Source organism: Anomaloglossus baeobatrachus, chromosome 6, assembly GCF_048569485.1.
Source record: "Anomaloglossus baeobatrachus isolate aAnoBae1 chromosome 6, aAnoBae1.hap1, whole genome shotgun sequence".
Taxonomy (NCBI): Eukaryota; Metazoa; Chordata; class Amphibia; order Anura; family Aromobatidae; genus Anomaloglossus; species Anomaloglossus baeobatrachus.
In genome coordinates this window covers 250560285-250580061 of record NC_134358.1, presented here as the reverse complement: position 1 = coordinate 250580061, position 19777 = coordinate 250560285, and the positions used below count along the sequence as shown (strand labels likewise).

Here is a 19777-nt window from a genome sequence, read left to right as displayed (position 1 = left end):
AGCACAACCATTGGTTCAGTTTCCACAGCCCTTTGACATGGAGATTGTTCATCATAGTCAGTCTTGTCCTGTTAACTCTGCCAGTCTTGTCCCATGCCTGTGATATACTCAACGTCCCCTGACATCCACCTGCTGCTCTTCCTACTCCTTCACATCTTGCTGCAGGTAACATGGAGCTTAAGAGTCTCCAACAGCCACAGTGTAATAATTAACATGCACTTGTTACTGTTTTCCTCCATATACTGTTGCATCCTGGTGTTTTTTTGCAAATAAATAAGAAGGTTAACATTGTCAATGCCTTAAGTTTTCCATAGAGACATGGTTGATGGACTCTTCAAGGGGCTTTAGTAGGTACCACGCATCCTTCAACAGCTGCCAATGGTGGATCTAAAAGTTAGGCTATGTGCGCACGTTGCGTAATTACATGGAGTTACGCTGCGCTTTGTAGCGCAGCGTAACTGCATGCGTCCTGCGTCCCCTGCATAATCTATGGAGATTATGCAGGAGCCGTGAGTACGTGGCGTCTTAGAGCGCAGCGCTTCGGCTGCTGCCCGAAGCACGCGTTCTAAGAAGTGACATGTCACTTCTTCCGTGCGCTTTGCCTGCAGCCCCTGCTCTGTCTATGGCAGGAGCTGCAGGCAGAGCGCATGGAATCGGCTTTTTTGTTTCCACTACGGACATTTTCTGCAGCGATTTGAAGCGCATGTGTGCTCTTCAGATCGCTACAGAAATTTCTGCAGTGACAGTACGCAACGTGCGCACATAGCCTAACCCACACTCCAGTTTGCCTGCAGTATTATATATAATGCCTCAGTCCGTAACATTGATTGTAAAACATGCAGCATTGAACTCCAGCGGGTTGTGATGCCGCAAATCAAGCTACACTCTGCCAGACCGTTTTTGTTTTTTGGGGGTTTTTTTGCAAAACCTTGGGGGTGTGCTTCACCATATCAAAACAGCTGTAATAAACACTTTTCTGGTCACCTTTTTCAAGTGTATATTTTGCTTTAAGAAAAATTGCACAATTAAACTTTGGGATTGCACCATGCATGGAACATAAATTACATTGCGCAAACAAGACAGCCACAATGTTCCAAGCATTATTGCACACTAAAATGCCCAGTTGCAGGGGAAGCATGCAGAGTGAGTGTTATGTGGCTTTTGTTCACCATACTTTCAAGCTGTTAAACCACTTGGCAGTGCTTTACATTTCATTAACAAAAAGAATGACGGTGGCGTATGGAATTAACGCTGTGCCCAGTTGCTGTTGGAGATGGGGGCCATGTCTGAATATTCACATTGCACGCACTGGTGATTCACTGGTGTCAGACCCAAGAATGGCACTCATGTGGCAGCGCATATACAACATGTATACTCCTGACCATATTCCTACAAGAGGATCCAACCTCACTCAATACACTTGCATTGAGCAAGACCGTGCCCATTTAGGCTACTTTCACACATCCGGTTTTTGCTCTGCGGCACAATATGGCGTTCTGCAGAAAAACCGCAACCGTTTTTTTACGCCGGTTGCGGGGTTTTTTGCATAACTTACATTAGTGCCGTATTGTGCCGCAGGGGCTTGCGTTCGGTCCGGTTTTTGCCGCATGCGGCAGAATTAGCCAATGCCGCAGCCGGATAGAACGTTCCCTGCAACGTTTTTTGCTCCAGCAAAAAAAAAAACGCACCGCGCCGCATCCGGCCGCTGCGGCGCATTTTTCAATGCATGCCTATGGACGCCGGATGCGGCGCAATGCGGAAAAAACGCATCCGGTCGCCACATGCATTTTTTTCCACTGCGCATGCTCAGTAGCGTGCCGCAACCGGAAAAAAAACGGACAGGCCGCATGTAAAAACTTATGCAAAGGATGCGGTGCTTTCGACTGCATCCGTTGCATAGGTTTCACAGCCTGATTGAGCCGCAGTGCTCAAACCGGATGTGTCAAAGTAGCCTAAGTCAGATTCTGCCTGGGAGTATGCATATTTCTCTCTTGTATTTGAGTTTCAAAGTACACTGCACTATAGACACCTGTGGCAACATGACTGGCGTTCCCAGCTCTGACACCGGTGAATCCTCACAGTGTGCAGTATGTGTGATGTGAGAATTCACATTTTTGCAGTCACAGAGAGACTGCAAGCTTGTGGATTTAGACCAGACAACTCTTTTAAACTCCTGTACTGTACCTGCCCATAATTATTGCCTCAGGTGTCTATAGTGCAGTGTACTTTGGAACTCAAATACAAGAGAGAAGTACATGTTTCCTGCACATGAAAGCAAAGAGAAATTATGTGAGAAATAACGGTGGCTAGATTTCTTTGAGCAAAGCGGAGTGCATGACATAATTTCTCAAAAGGCAGCTGACACCACTAGGTGGTGCAGTTAGGACTGCACCAAAAGCAACTTTACCAGGCAGGAGTTAAACACTTGCATAAGATGACAACAGCGAGCGCACTCCTGTTTCCTTCACACATAAGCATGGATGGATATATGGCGTGCAACTAGGGAGTACAACAAGCATTGGAGGTAAATGACAACGATGACATCAACCATGTATTACCTGAGGAAGGAGCTTAGCTGACAGAGAAAAGCAGGAGAACAAATTGAGGCTTGCTTTAATTTCTCGCCAGCTTGCTTTTCTCAAAGGAGCCAGTGATGTCACTTAATGTGCTGACAGGGAGCCATAGTTCCATCCATGGCTTATTTTTCTACTCCAGTGCCTACAGACTTCAAAAAGGTTTGTCTGTCGTAATGTACAATAAAACTCCTGCACCCGCTCCATGACTAGAGCATGCAGAAGCTTCTGAGGCTCCTCCACCAATAGCACATACAGCATTGCCTACTCCTGAGCTGATCGCAGAACAAGATGACTTTGCACAGAAAAATCTAATTCTGCAAGTCACCACTATTATGTATCACAGAGGCTAACACCTGTTTCTTGATGACATCACCTCCTTGGCACCCCATCCGATTACCAGGTCCTGTCCACCAAAAAATCATCATCCCAGACTCTGCTAACAGTTGCTTCTGGGTGGACAAGAACCTGATCTTCCGGACCCTGCCCATTCCCATGGACCAAATTTCCATCAAGAGCTTTGCCATGGCTTATAGTGTCATAACCACTGCCAGTGCCGCACTACTACTGTGTTTTCCCGAAAATAAAACATAAGACAGAAGGGTGGGATGGGGGAAGGTGGTGAATATTCATTTGCCATAAACACATGTTCCAATCACTGACGCCAGCGTAGAGGGTTGGGCGGAGGGAAGGAAGTGGATATTCATTTCCATTAACTAGACAGCATGTGAAGAGATGTGAAATGTTCAGACAATGTACCTGTACAGACGGACACAGCCATTACACAGTACATAGCACGGACACATATATAAGATTCTCTCAGCACACTCCGGTACACTTTTTTAAACACATCCACTTGTGGAAGCTTCTTTTATTCCACACATTGATTAAAACATACTTTGTTTGTAGATCCTTTGGAGAGTTTTATCATTAGAACTTTTTGCTAGCCTTTTGCTTGGACATTTACATGGGTTGACTGCACTATAAATAAACTTTTCCAATGAACAAGGATTCTAAGCCAAACTATTTGGTAAGTAGGAATCAAACCCCAGTGATACTACAATAGGAAAATCAAGATGAGTATACATTAATGCTATTAGTGGGTACCTGAATGGGTGAGATTGACATCTGACTCACAAAGACTTCACGACAAATGTCCGTATTTCAGATCTTTATAGTCCCCTGAAGAACACACAGAGACTAACTAGTTCCCGAATATAGATTATACTGTATAGTGACATGTCTGGTACTACGTCATTGTGGATAAGAACTCCACTACCCAATCCAACACCAACAGAACCTACCTACCAAAGCATAAGATTTAAACACTTTTCAGATGGAGTGTACAAAATTCTAAATTTCCTCTTAAATACCCTCAAATGAGAGAAAAAAAATATTTTGAGTGGCTCAGTGGTTAGCACTGTTGGTTTGCAGCGCTGGGTCCTGAGTTCAAATCCCACCAACGACAACATCTGCAAGGAGTTTGTAAGTATTCCCTATATTTGCCTAGGTTTTCTCCTACACACCAAACTGATACTGATAAGGAATATAGATTGTGAGCCCCATGGGGGCAGTGATGATGAGGTCTGTAAAGCATTGTGGAATTAATATCGTTATATAAGCAAGTGAAAAAAATATCCAAAGAAATCAAGACTCACCATTCAATATCACAACTTACCACAAGAAGACAGAACAAATTAAATACTGACAAAGGCCCCTGGGCAAGACTACATTCATCCAAGGATATTGAGGGAGTTGAGATCAAGAAGTGACAGACCGCTTTATCTCATCTTCTTACACTCTCTTGTAACAATCAGTGCCACAGGTTTGGAGGATGCTAACGTGAAACCGATAATTAAGAAAGGCAAGAAGGTGGATCAAGGCAACTAATATCCGGTAAGTTTGACATCAGCGATATGCAAAATTATTTAAGGCAATGTTCCGCATCTCCAGTCCTCAAGGCCAATCAACAGTTCATGCTTTCAGGACTTCCTTAATATTACATAGGTGGTAATTTAATAATCAGTACAGGTGATCTTTCCAACATCTGTGCAATGCTAAGGAACTCCCGAAAACATTCACAGTTGGTGGGCCTTGAGGCTTAGAGTTGTGGAACACAGGTTTAAGGCATTATAAGAAATGACCAGCCAAAATATATTGCAGAGAATAATATGGATTCATGAAAGATAAGTCGTGTGTAACCAATATGTTGGGTATCTATGAGGAGGTAAGTGCAAATCTGGATAATGGCCATGCGACTGATGTGATTTATCAGGATATTGTAAAGACATTTGATACTGTACCACACAGCAGCCTTATACTGAAGCTCCAGAAGCAGGAACTGGGGGAAACTATATGCACATGGGCAAAAAACTGTTTAAGTGTCAGTAAACGAAGAGCCACTGCAAATGGTACATTCTCTAAAGTGGTTAAAGTCAGCAGTGGGGACCATAGGAATCAGCATTAGGCACAATTCTTTTCAACCCAGTCACCCCCAGCCTTTTTTCACCTTCCTGACCAGGCCAAATTTTACAATTCTGACCAGTGTGACTTTATGAAGGTAATACTGGAACACTTCAATGGATCCCAATGATTCGGAGAACATTTTTTCGCATCACCTTGGATTTTATGAAATGGTAAATTTAAGTCGATATTTTTTGTGCTCCTTTCTGAAAATATCAGAATTTTGGTGAAAATTTTGAAGATGTTGCTTTTTTCAAACTTTTAAGGTTTATGCCCTTAAACTAGAGAGTTATGTCACACAAAATAGTTAAATAACTACAGATGAGCAAATCTTTGAAAGTTCGGTTCACCGAGCCTTACTGAACAAATGGTACGTTCACCGAACTGAACTCCAAACCTTTTTGAACCCAATTAGATTCAAAGGGAGGCCAAATGTAAGGCAGAGAAAACACCTTTAGGGCGGTTGAAAAGCTTCCAAAACAGCAAAAATACGTTTTACAGTGCAGCTCCAATGTTTTGTCATAGCTATTGTCCTAGGCTATTGACATAAGAAATATAGACGCGTAAGAGACAGATGTAGGGCTGGTGCTCTTATATTGCCAGTACAGACCAGACACAACTTGGAGACCCATCTTGGAGTCTTGATACTTAAAAACCATTCAGGTAAACAGCAGGAGAATGGCATCAATCCCCACCACCACCACCACCCATTTCTCCATAGTGTGTTTGCACAGCAGGGAATTATGGTCCATGCAACACAGGATGTGGGCTGGCATTTTCATTTTCATAATCAAGAGATACAAGAGTGACAGGTGTAGGCCTCTTGCTCCCAGAACACTGGCACTACAGACAAAAGACAATTTTGAGACTCTACTTAGCCTCCCCATTTCCAAAAATTAAAGTCAGGCAACAGGTAAAGTGGCAGCAATTGGCACAGACTAAAAATAGTCCAACAAAGCAACATGGATGCTTGGGACCGGCCCTGCAACAAGGCTTGAACCAACTACCTTAACCAGAGACAGCATGATCACAGACAGGTGTAGGCCTCTTGCTCCCAAACTGCTGGCACTACACCATCGCCTAATCTGCAAAGTATTGTCTGGGGTGGCAAAATCATTAGACATCCACGACTTGTTCATCTTTATGAAAGTTAGGCGGTCTTCACTTTCACGGGACAGCCCGATGCGCTTATCCGTCAATGCACGTTCTGAGAAAACGCTGGCTGCCGGGCAGGCCAAAACTTCCAAGTGTGACTGGCGAGCTCAAGCTACTCTTCCATTTTGAAGACCAAAATGCAAAAGGTTCCAATCCCCCCTTTATAGCATCGTTATTGAGCTCCAGACACTCCTGCACCATCCTCTCCAGTCGTTCATTATGTGTCAGACTTCTACTCCATTCTGCTGATGCATGCGATGGTCTAAAAAATGTGTGCCAAACCTCACAGAAATTGCTTGTGCCACTCGAACTGCTGCGCTAATGTTTCTGTATTGACAACACAACATTTCCGTGGTTGGAATTCTAAAATGCACGCTATGTGCCGCACTGCTGTCTTGTGGAAAACTACTGTTAAGATGGTTTAAAAGCTTGTTTAGATACTCATCCATTTCCAGGGGGTGAAGCATCTTGCTAAATTTACTCTTGTACTGTGGAACTAACAGAGTGACAACCCAGTAATCAGCACTATTTCTAATACTAACAATGTGAACATCCTGTTGCAGATATTACAGTAAGAAGGCGCTCATGTCTCGGACGATTCCATAATGGGGCCGGACATTTTCATTTAAAAAAAAAAATAAAAAAAAAAAAATCAAGAGATGCATGAGTGAGAGGAGTAGGCCTTTTGCTCTCAGAACCCTGGAATAGAGAAAGAAGAGAATTTGGAGACCCATCTAGTAGTTTTCAGATTAAAAATGTTTCACACAGACAGCAGGACAGTGGTATCAATCCCCCCCCCCAATTTCCCCATAGTCTTGTTTGCACACCAGGGAAGAATGGTCCATGCAACAAACAGGATGCGGTCTGGCATCTTCATTTTAAAAATCAAGAGATGCATGAGTGAGTCGTAGGCCTCTTGCTCCTGCTTCTAGAACCCTGCCAATACAGACAAAAGAGAATTTAAAGATCCATCTGGTAGTCTTCAGAATAAAAACCTTTCAGGCAGACAGCAGGACAGTGGCATCAATTGCCCCCCCCCCCCCCCCACACACACACACGCACATGGTCCATGCAACACACAGGATGTGGCCTCGGTGTCTCACATGGGTGAAAAGCACCAGGCATGGTCATTTCCATAACGCCTGACAGTCTCTCACTCACCTCGACTATAGTAGGTAAACAAGTGAAGTTATGCGGTCGGAGACCTGTGGTAAGAACAGTTTCGACAGCGACACAGGAGGAGGAAGAAGCAGCAGACACGGTTCATTTTGCAGCCAGTGGTTGGGTATAGCAGGTAGTACGCATTTTAGCGCAGTAAGATTCCCACAGTAAGGCATGCTGCTTGCGCATGTGCCGGTTCATGCATGTAGTAGTCAAATTATTTTAATTTTTGCCTTTACTGAGTCATTTACAAAGTTGGCAGATAACGAAAGTTGGGTCATCCTTTGCAGTCTGAAAAAAGGCCCAGGCTAGGCAACCCTTCCTGTGAACTGCAGACCCACCACAGCTGCTGGACACAGTCGAAGTTGTGACTGAGGATACAGAGCTTCTTAAGGTTGCATCACTATTTGTTTGTTTGGGAATTGCCAACGTAACCCCTCAGCTTCCTCCTCCCCCTCCCCCTCTGTTGAGCTGCACAGCTGCCTGTCTCTGGGTTCACACCAAGTTGGATCTACAACTTCGTCAGGCTCTATATTGTCCCACTTCTCCTCTTCTTCTCCTCTTCCTGACCTGACATCACATAACAGTAAGCATGTGCATCAGGTATCTGAGTCTCATCATCATCACCTCCACCCCCATAGGTTAACGTCAGTTGACTAGATGTTCAGGATCATGCTCGCGTCGGGGCCAGGATCCAACTGACTGGGAATCTTTGGAGCAGACCTCTGATGCCCATGCGATAGAATGTGTAAACTGCTCTGCAGACTCACCCATGTGTGATCCCCACAGTCAGTTTGCCAGTTGCAGATTTGTGACGCGGGGGGACCAAGTGTAATTGGGCTGGCACCTCTGAAGAATTAACCGCTTGTGACGTTGAGGTGGAGGAAGAGGAGGAGAGGCCACTTGATGCAGCGCTTGCCATCCGCTGTAGCACATGCTGTTTATCAGACTCATTTGGAAGTTCAAACAATGTGCGGCTGTTAAAAAAATCTAGTGGCGTAGGCTGTCCAGTAACGGAGGTTGTTCTCATTTCTCTTGGGATAGGATGATCCGGTGTTTGCTCACTAGAGTTTTAACTAACAAAACTTCCCACACGTACACCTACAACACCCTGCCTATTCACTCTTCCACTACAACCTCATCATGATTTACCACTCATGGTTGATGTACTCTTCCCCTTTCAAACAGATACTTTTGCAACCCTATGCCCCCACCTGTCAGACACCTGACACAAAAGATAAATTATTTATTTCCTGCCTGAGTTGACAGTATTGTGAAAGCCATGAAAAGTACCAATAACTCCAAATGTGCTTCACTCAGTAATTTTGAACAGACACTGAAAAGTGGCAAGACCTTTTTAGGTACTTCACTAGCAAATTGACAGCAGCAGTACTAACAATACCTACAAATATGATTGAATTAGTAGTTTTGAGCAAGCAATGAAAACTGCCAAGACCTTTTTACCTAGTTCACTAGCAAATTTACAGCAGGCACTACAAATTAATAATACCTAGAACCTCTTTAACTTAAGAGGGAGGCATCATGGATCCTGAAGTTGGAAACATCCTCGTGGTTTAAATTTGAAAACACATTTGTTCTTTCTCTATTAAGATTTTCCATGTCTACAAAATTTCATGTTTTTGCTTTGCAGGTTTTGTTTTTTTTCTTTTTTTTTAATTTTTGGGGTTTTAATTTAATTTTATTTTCTGCATCATTATTTACTAACTTCCAGGAAGACCGTATTTACTATGTACTCCGTAACAGTGATAATTGATCCGTTTTTCGATCCAGACTCTGTGGGTAAGTCTGTCAAGTTTCCTGAATTTAATTGTTTATTCTATATTAAAATGGTTTTCCTTCATTCAAGCAACATTGGTCTGTTGATAGGTAGTTTAGAGTCCACTAAACACTCAGTATCAGGTGTTTCAATTTACACTGCAATATTTAATCATTTTTATATTTATTTATTTACCTTGTTTGGTTGGTCTACAAGCTTTCAAATAACTGGATGAATTTTGCCTACTGATCCATCCTATGTGATGGTATTGATGATGCCTTGTTTGAATGTCCATGAGCTTTCCTGGACTAACTCAGCCTGGTGATCCTTTTACTTGGCGTTTTGACTGTCTGAGTTTTCATGCACACATTTTGCCTGCTGACTTGCCTATCTAATGATACCGAAGACACTTTGTTTGAATGCCTATGAGCTTTCCTGGCTTAAATTTGCCTGCTGATTTATCTACCTGATGATACTGAAGATACTTTATTTGAATGCCTATGAGCTTTCCTGTCCACTGATTTATCTGATGTTATTGAAGATTGTTGCCCAATGTTTTGTCTATGGATTCTAATAATAGATTCTGGGTGGGTTTATTCACTATTATAAACCATTCATGGACGTATTAAGTATTTTTTTGAGCTTTGTGGATTTTTGTATTAATTGAGAATTAGATGCGCTTTTTATATTTGCGCATTTGTACTGCATTTATATTGTTTTGTATTTTTCTGTGTGTTTAGATGCGGACATATGCTGTGCACATACACTGATAAATGCATTTATGTCTACATATACTTTTTTGTGAAAGAGGTTTTGTTTTATATGCGAATACATTATTATTTTTTTTTTATTTCCATTGGGCCATGAATCCAACTAGTTTGTTAATGTCAACTTTGTTCCTTGGCGATGTCCTGGTTAATGTTGGTTGTGAGAGTTCTCACCTTTTGCCCATTTGTCTAATCAAGCATTTAATGCCTTCTGATATCCAGACATATGTTATGATTAAGAGTGGTTTTCCGTTCAAAACGCATAGAACTCTGTCTACAGTGCTGTTTTAACGTTTTTTCTTTTTTATGGATTTGGAATAAAGTTTTGATTTTCAATATACTCTTTATACGGATGCTGGTAAGACTTTATTTTCCTCACTAACTAGCAATACCTACAAATGTGATTGACTGCGGAATTTGAAGCAGGCAATGAAAACTACCAAGACCTTTTTACCTAGTTCATTAGCAAATTGACAATAAGCACTAGTAACTAACAATACCTACAAATGTGATTGAATGTGTAACTTTGAGCAGCCTATGAAAACTAACAAGACCTCTTTACCAGTTCAATAGCAAATTGACAGCAGGCAGCACTAACAAAACCTAGAAATGTGATTGACTGGCTAATTGGGAGCAGGCTGTAATAAGTAGCGATAGCTGTTTAGATCCTTCACTGGCAACTCTTTAGCAGGCACTGACAGTAGCTATCCCTATTTTTATAATTAAATGCCGATTTTTGGCACACAGCTTTCCCTACACTGCACGTTCCTATTCTACACTATCACTATTCCTATCTATCTCAACTACCTATCATTAAACCCCTAGCTAAGCTAACTGTCTAGCATCCCCACTGGGAGCCCCAATGGCGACAGCTTCTCTAACGTTTCTCATTAACAAAATGGTGCTCACACCGCGTGTCCGCAATTTATATGCAGACGGACATGTGACTTTGGCAGCCAATGACACATGCCCTTGTGCCTGAATCTTGCAGAGGTTTGCTGCGCTGTAAATCACTGCAGGAACATCTGCAAATAAAGTTAAAAAAAAATGGTGTTGTGTGCTTCTGGCATCTCTGGACTAACCACCCCCTCCACTCTTTAAACACATACCCCCATTCATAATACAGCACCACAATCCTATACAAAAGCATAACGTTAGAGAAACATTTTTTTAAATCACAATCAGTGACAGAACAAAATCGAACATTGCCAACTTTTGGGAAAAGGACTCATAGTTACAATAAGAGTAAATACAGTCCAATACAATAGTAATAAATAGAGTCCAAACAAACAGGCTAAGGCTCATACCGAATTTGAAATTGGCAAACCGTTATCGAACAGGTTCGCTCATCTCTATAAATAACATTTCCCACATGTCTACTTTACATTACTATAATTTTATCAACCAAATTTTTTTTTTCATTTTAGAAATGTTAAAAGGGTTTAAAGTTTCATCGTCAATTTCTAATTTTTCCAACAAAATTTACAAAACCATTTTTTTAGGGACCACATCACATTTGAAGTGGCTTTGAGAGGTTTAAGTGACAGAAAATACCCAAAAGTGACACCAAGCTAAAAACTGAACCCCTCAAGCTGATCAAAACCACATGCAAGAAATTTATTAACTATTTAGGTGCTTCACAGGAACGAAAGCAATGTGGAAAGAAAAAAAAAATGAACATTTCACTTTTTTGCACAAAAATGTTACTTTAGCCCTAAGATTTGCATTTTCACAAGGGTAACAAGTGAAAAAGCATGGTACAATTTGTTGTGCAATTTCTCCTGAGTACGCCAATACCCTTTATGTGGTGGAAAACTAGTATTTTGGCACACTGCATGGCTCGGAAAGGAGCACAAAATTAGCTGGAATAGATAGCGGCGGACGACAATGTTGCATTTGCAGAGCCCCTGATGTGCCTAATTAGTGAAAACCACCCCACAAGAGACCCCATTTTGGAAACTACACCACTCAAAGAATTTATCTAGAGGAGCACCATGAACCCACAGATGCTTCGTATATTTAAAATGCTGAGCGGTAATAATAAAAAAAATACATTTTTCCCACAAATATGTTGCATTAGCCCCAAACTGTTCATTTTCAAAATGATAAAAGGAGAAAATGGACCATACAATTAGTTGTAGAATTTCTCCTGAGTACACAGATACCCATTTGTGGTGGAAAACTACTGTTTGCGTGCACGGAACGGCCCAGGAGGGAAGGCGCGCTATTCAAGAGCAGATTTGGCCGGAATAGACTACTGCAGGCACCATGTCACATTTTAAGGGCTGCTGTGGTGCCAAAATAGCAGAAATCACCCACCAGTGACACTATTTTGGAAAATACACCACTTGAAGAAGTAGTCTAGAGTTGCAGTGAGCATTTTAAACCCACAGATGATTAACAGAATGGTATAACATTGAGCTGCCAAAATATTTTTTTTCTCCACAAAAATATTGTTACTTTTAGCCCAAGTTTTTAATTTTCCAAAGGGATACTAAGAGGAAATTGACCATATGAATTGTTAAGCAATTTCTCCTGAGTTTGACAATATCCTATACGTGATTAGGAACTACTTTTTAGGCACAGTGCAAAGCTTAGATGGGAAAGAGTGCCATATTAGAGTGCAGATTTTGTTAAAATGGTCATGTCACAATGGCAGAGCCACTGAGGTGCCACATCAGAACTCTCTAGAAGTGATCACACTTTATGAACTGCACCCCTCAGTGAATACATCTAGTGATGAGGTGACAATATGGATACCATAGGTGTCACAGAAATGTATACGATTCTGTGGTGAACAGCTAATAACTGCATTTACATCACAAACACTTCTTTAACCCCAGATTTTGGCTAACAATAGCTCCAGAATTTGTTATACAACAGGCATAGTAATCTGAAGATAGGATCAAACTGGCAGTCGGAGGAGGTGATTGAATGCGATAGTGGGGGCAGTGCTTGATGTGCGAGAATACTAAGTCAGGGGGCAAGTTGGGAACCCCTGGATGTACATAAACGGCCTCAGTTTGGTTTCTGTGGGAAATTTTTGTCTGTCATTATACCGGTAATGGGGGCTTCAAGTGTCGATACTTTAAAGGGGCACGAGCAGAATGTCACTACTCGTGGGTGGGGGATGAGGAGTTTAAATGTGGCTTGCGACCCTATTTTAGGGATGAACGTGGCTCTCCAGGAAAGATCTGGATAAGATGTATGAATGGGTTAGTTCTTCAAGATTGTCAAAACAATCTCCTTGCCAACTTCCATTAAATACTGGGTAAGACTGGCAATACTGGCAAGAGTACCTAGAAGAATTGATGGCAAATGTTGGTCACAACAAATATTGATTTAGGCTATGTGCGTAGACAGCGGATTTGTTTCTCCAGCGAAAAACGCACCTTCTGGCAGAAAATTCACCTATGTGTGGAAAAAAAGCACCAAAAACGCATTTGTTTTTGGTGAGTTTTTACCGCGTTTTTGCCTGCGGTTTTATCCCTGCGTTTTTTTAACATTGAACACAGGGAAATCGCAGAAAACCACAGAAAGGAAGTGACATGCTACTTCTTTTTGCTACAGAAATTCTGCAGCAAAACCCGTAAGGAAAATAAAACGCAGTGTGCACACAGCATTTTGGATTTCTCATAGATTTTGCTGGGGAAGGACTGCATGAAGCTTATGAACAAAAACTGCACCAATTCTGCAGCAAAAACCGAGGGAAATCCGCTGCAAAAAACGCAGTGTGCGCACAAGGGCCTTATTCTCTTTTGTTAATTCGCTTTCGCTTTGCATTTTGTTAATTGACAGAAATAAACTAATAACACTCCTATTTTTTAAAACATTCTTACTTTTTAGCATTTGTTTCCAAAGCTGTCTAAAACTTTTGCCCAATACTGCAAATGCAGTTGCCATTAGGAATTGGAAGTTAGGCTTATTAGTAATAGTTATAAAAACTTTAATGTTTGGAATAAACCAACCAAAAAAAAAATGGAAATACCTCAACATTGCTAAGGCCGGTTTCACACATCCGGCTTTTCGCCGGTTTGCCGGATCCGGCGCTTTCCCGTACAGACAATACAGTACAGTGACAGCGCTGTAACTTCCAGGTCACATGCGCCGGTCACATGACAGCATGTGACCGGCGCTTGTTGCGCTGTCACTGTACTGTAGTCACTGTATGGGAGAGCCCCGGATCCGGCAAAAAGCCGGATGTGTGAAACCGGCCTAAGAAGTGTCTTTTCCAAATTCATCACAAAAGGCCATTTTTAATAACTACTGCGGTTTCAAAATTATTCTCCACCTTTGTGACAAGCGTTTTTAGAACTTAGTAGAATATAATTTGGATGTTGTGACCTGCTAAAAAAAATGATGCATAGGTAGAAACCAGCTTCTGGATGGGTTCCTGAGGAATTTCAGCCTATTTATTTTTTTAAAAACGGCCCTCAGCTCTATGAACGCTCTGTAGGAAAATTGATTTTGTGCAACCATAGATAGGTCCACTAAGGTCTTCTCTGCCATCATCTTGATAGAAGAAGACCAGCAACCCAATGGCTTGATGCTCTTCCTCTTCGTCTTGTTTCTTCTATTCTTCCAACCATGATGTAATTCTCCAGTGCTTGCTCTCTTTGTATGATGTGTCCAACGTAGTCAAGTCGTACCTTGGTGATCCTTGCTTTCAGTATATTACTCATAAGAAATGGCCTCCAGTTGACAAATTGTCTTGGATTTTGGAGCTGCAACTGTCTTCTTGAAATTCCACAAAAAAATTTTCTATGGGGTTCAAGACAGGCGACTGTTACTGCAACCCCCAATTCTTCCAGGACTTCTGAAGCCAAGCTTGGTGGACTTTGAGGTATACTTGGAATCATTATCTTGTTGAACGATATATTGACACCCAGGGTTTAGCTTCTCATGCGGCAGGTTTCCAGTGCCAAAGGAAATGAAGAACCACCATGATGCTTCACTGTAGGCAATGTGATCTTTTTAGCATATGCTTCATTCTTCCATAGACCTGAAAAATTTAATTTTATGAACTAAACACAATCCTAAAATGTTGTCGCTTATTTCTAAAGTTGTGAGCATCTTAGATTTGTCTGTTCTTGTGCTTTTGAAGCAGAAGAGGTGCACATTTTTAAGTTTGGGGCATTAGACCTTCAGCATTTAGTATAGTCCTTAGTGTGTAGACTGAAACACATCAGTGCTTGCTGCCAACAAAACTTTCGTCACCATTTTGCAGTTACACAAGGGTTTATATAGGTAAGGATGGTTGACCTTAGGGAGATCAACATCCAGCACCGCGGAGTACCATCACGTGTTTCTCAACGCAGTGATTCTAGAGCAATGCCCCCTGGGAAATATGCAAAAAAGGAAGCCGCGGAGACACCATCACATGTTTCTCAACGATGGCAGGTAACTAGCCAGGTCTTTCACCGGGAAGGAACAACCACGGGAAGGGCAGTCTCCAGTCAAGGAAACCACCTATGCCAAATCATGGTATCCATCCACAGACAGCTGTTTCTACTAGGCATTGCTCCCACTAGCCAGTTTCCTACTCCACACTGATGAGGGGCAAATACCACAAAACAGCTGTCTGTGGATGGATACCATGTTTTGGCATAGGTGGTTTCCTTGACTGGAGACTGCCCTTCCCGTGGTTGTTCTTTCCCGGTGACAGACCTGGCTAGTTACCTGCCAGCGTTGAGAAACATGTGATGGTGTCTCCTCGGCTTCCTTGTTTTACACAAGGGTTTATGGCCACGTACCTGGTCAGAAATCTGGTAGCAGACAGTGATAGTTTCCTCTTTCTGCTACGTCTGAATAGTTTAGACAGTGTTCCTTCAACTTTGAACTTGAAAACTGTACATTCAAGTGTATCTCTAAGAACATTCAGTGCTTTTGCTGTCTTTTTGTATTCTCTACCTTGTTTGCGCAAGGCAATGGTCCCTTAACTTTTAGGCCACTCACTTGACAACCCAAGAATACTAATGAACTGGAGGCTATTGCTTATGGGGAATGAGATAAAATCCCAGAAAACCGCTGCAGAAGCTGAGGTTGCATGCATCATTTTTGTAGCAGATAGAATCATAGATTATTAGAGTTGGAATGGACCTCCTGGTTCATCTAGTCCAACACCCTGCTCAAAGCAGGATTCACTAAATCATCCCAGAGAGATGTCCGTCCAACCTTTTTTTAAAGACTTCCATTGAAGGAGAACTCACAACCTCTCGTGGCAGCCTGTTCCACTCATTGATCACTCTCACTGTCAAAAAGTTTTTTCTAATATCTAATCTGTGTCTCCTCCCCATCAGTTTCATCCCATTGCTTCTAGTCTTTCCTTGTGAAAAAGGAGAAGAAAACTGATCCCTCTACATTGTGACAGCCTTTAGGATATTTGTAGACAGCTATTAAGTCTCCTCTCAGTCTTCTCTTTTGCAAGCTAAACAATCCTAAATCCTGTAACCGTTCCTCATAGGACATGGTTTGCAGACCAGTCACCATTCTGGTCACTCTTCTCTGAACTTGCTCCAGTTTGTTGATGTCTTTTTTAAAATGTGGTGCCCAGAACTGGACACAATATTCCAGATGAGGTCTGACCAAAAAGGAGTAAAGGGGGATAATGACTTCACGTGATCTGGACTGTATGCTTCTGTTAATACATCCTAGAATGGTGTTTGCCTTTTTTGCTGCTGCGTCACACTGTTGACTTATGTTCAGTCTGTGATCTATTAGTATACCGAAGTCTTTTTCACACATGCTGTTGGATAGCGCTATTCCTCCCATGCTGTATATGCTCTTTTCATTATTCTTGCCAAGATGTATGACTGCATTTCTCCCTGGTAAAAAACATTCTATTAGTTGCTGCCCATTGTTCCAGCTTGTTTAGATCTTGTTGAATCCGCTCTGTCTCTTCTCTAGTATTAGCTATTCCTACTAGCTTTGTGTCATCAGCAAATGTAATCAGTTTACCCTTAATACCTACATCTAAATCAGGGTTCCCCAACTCCAGTCCTCGAGGGCCACCAACAGTGCATGTTTTCAGGATTTCCTTAGCATTGCATGGGTGTTGGAATCATCAACTGTGCAGGTGATTAAATTATCACATGTGCAATACTAAGGAAATCCTGAAAACATGAACTGTTGGCGGCCCTTGAGGACTGGAATTGGGGACCCATGATCTAAATCATTGATAAAATTGTTGAACAACACTGGGCCCAGGACAGAGCCCTGTGGTACCCCACTTGAGACAGTCTTCCAACTGGATAGAGCCAAAGAGAGCTCTATCATGTCCTAAAGACACGTCACAAAAGGCTGGAATAATTCTGAGACTGCAGGTGTCATTAAAAGTACCAATTTTTGCTGCACTTGGTAAAAAACACATTACTTGTGATGTGCCATTTAAATTGTTCTTTGCACTATTCTTCATCTTTACGCTTTCAGGCCTACATGGTCTTGCCAGTATCCAAGTTGTGTTTTCCGACAGATCACCATCACCAGGAACTACTGTTGTCCTGCTCACTGCAAAAAGCAGCCTAAAGCTGATATTTTACCTCCTCATACATGCCTATGTTGGAACTTATGGATCCACTAGCTATAAAGCAATGGTGGTGCGCACAACTAACTACCTGAGACTAATTATTTCTGTGAACCAAGTTTACCATAGGCATCAGATTGCTTGTTGGCCTAACCCGAGCAATCTTTTTGTTATTTCTGTACTGGTGGAAAGATAAGTAGTGCAACATGGACCTGACATTTGAGATTACAAGTGGTCAAATCTTCTAGATTCCTCTTTGCTCCTTCCTGATGTGATCAGTTGACTAATGTCTCATGAAAGGGGCCACTAAACACTTTCTTTTATAGCTGATTAGAAAGGTTCGCTCTAATCGGTACCAAAATCAAAGGTTAGACCAGACTTGCGTTGTGTTGCCAATGGGAACAGACAATGTTTGACGATTTTGCATTAGTCTATGAACTTTAGTGCTACCTTGTCACCAATGGCTTGGCCGCAGGAAGGCTTCTGAACCATTGCAGCCATTCCTGCCTCATGTGAGACTGTGAATGACCACTTCAGATAGATAAAACTATTTCTTGAGGATTATATCCTGTAATTAAAAATTGAGAAATAGGCGGTCTCCGAAAGGTTGATGGCGTTTCCTTAATATGGCGTCTCTGCAGAACTCGGCTGAAATGGAGCTGTGAACATTTCATCTTAATGGACCAAGTTCACTTTGGTAACACTGGTGATGGATTGATGGGGTTTTTGTGCACCATGTATTTGTATTGGAATTTTTCTATATAAAGAAACATTGAAGAAAAATCCTTTGCACCAAGGTTTACGGCTGATAGAGAGCGCCGATCTCCCGGTACCTTATTTAACGAGATTTTCCATATATTTTTAAGAAGGAATCTGAAGTTTGTAAGATGAGATTTTGTAACAATGTCTTGGCTAAGTGTACAAAGTATCACGACGATTTAACCCCTTGTGATCTCTCGTGACACTGCACGTCACATGCGTGATCCTCAGCACCACATAAGGAAAGCAAAAGGAAAAAAAACTCCTATACTTTTATAAGCAAGTCTTCACTTGTTGGCCATTCGCTTGCCAAGTGATGTCATGTTATCTGGGCATTTCCCCACCATTGCAGCTCAGAGGAAAGTACTGGAAAGCACCAGTGGCCATGAAGACTCCTCAGATGTCCTGCCTGCTGGCCAGTGGGGCACTACAAGTCCCAGCACCAGCAGGTAAGGACTTTCCCAACAGTTTCCCCCGTCCCCAACCACACGTGTCGTCCCTCCTCCTCCTCCTCACTACGTGCCGCCTCAGCACATTCACAAAGATGACTTCTCACCGCCACCCGGCTCCTGCGCCCATATCAGGACTTTACCAAGTGTTCGCCCAACTCGTGCCCCTCAGACATGGCAGCTGCCCTCATCCCCCATCACACAAGGCCGGGCCAGCACTTGGCTCCCCTCATGATATCTGTCCAGCAAACTGCTTGCTGATGAGTGCGGAGAGCGGCTAGGAAGAGGAGGAGGAAGATGAAGGTGCAGCTGGGAGGAAGCAGGGACGGGAGTAACTCCACACACACAACTACCGGGAGACACACGGGAGGAGGGAGAAAAAGGGAAGAAGAGCTGCCTGCAAGGGTCAATGTCTGCCCGCCCTCCTCCCCGCCGCCCCCGGCCGGGCTCCCCGGGTTACTGTACCTCATAGAGTTCCTCGGAAGCCATGCTGGTGGGGGCCGGGGGTCTGGGAGCCGCCGCCGGGCTGAGCACTGTACTTTCTCTCAGTTGTGTGAGCCTGGCCTCCTCTGAAATGCCAGTGTGCTAGTAGTGTGCGCACACGAGCTGCGCAGCCGCCTCACACACTCACTCGGGCGCACTCACACGGGCACACCGAGCCGTGTACAGCAGCCAGTGTGTGCACTCGGGGCTCCCCGGCTCTCGTCAGGATCCACAATCGAGCGCAGATAGGGAGGGGGAGGGCGGGTGTAAGAGCGCGGTCCGAGCTAGCGAGCTTCTTCTTCAGTGTATCCTTCAGCACCAAGCTCCGAACCGCCCACCTCCATTATTACACCCCTCCCTCCTTCCTCTCTTCGTCGGAGTCGCTAGGTCGCTGTTTCTCCCCTCCTCCTGCCCCCTCCCATTGTCCTTCCAACTCGCCCCCACCCCCCGCCTCCTACTCCGACCTTCCCTCCGCTGGGGAGCGGGCTCCAGTGTTGGGGAGTCTTCTATGGCCACCTCAAGCCAACAACTGGCCATCTGGCACATGAATTGCCCAACCTCATGGCACTGAACACATACAAAGTATGACCTCATCTGTGGCAGTAAACACACCCCAAATCCTTGCAGTCCCCCTGTTGATTACCTGGACTAGCAGTAGGACAGCTCCC

General features: G+C 43.1%; 1 protein-coding gene across 1 annotated transcript in view; it reads right to left on the bottom strand.

The window, feature by feature from the left end:
- The window catches only part of CDYL (chromodomain Y like), an 88222-nt gene extending 68761 nt beyond the window's left edge, over nucleotides 1-19461 (bottom strand). Inside the window, exon 1 of the mRNA XM_075314794.1 lies at nucleotides 19092-19461. Within this exon, the coding sequence (XP_075170909.1) occupies nucleotides 19092-19115 (24 nt within the window). The 5' untranslated portion in view covers nucleotides 19116-19461. The remainder of the gene's footprint in view (nucleotides 1-19091) is intronic.
- Between the last annotated feature and the right edge of the window lie 316 nt (nucleotides 19462-19777).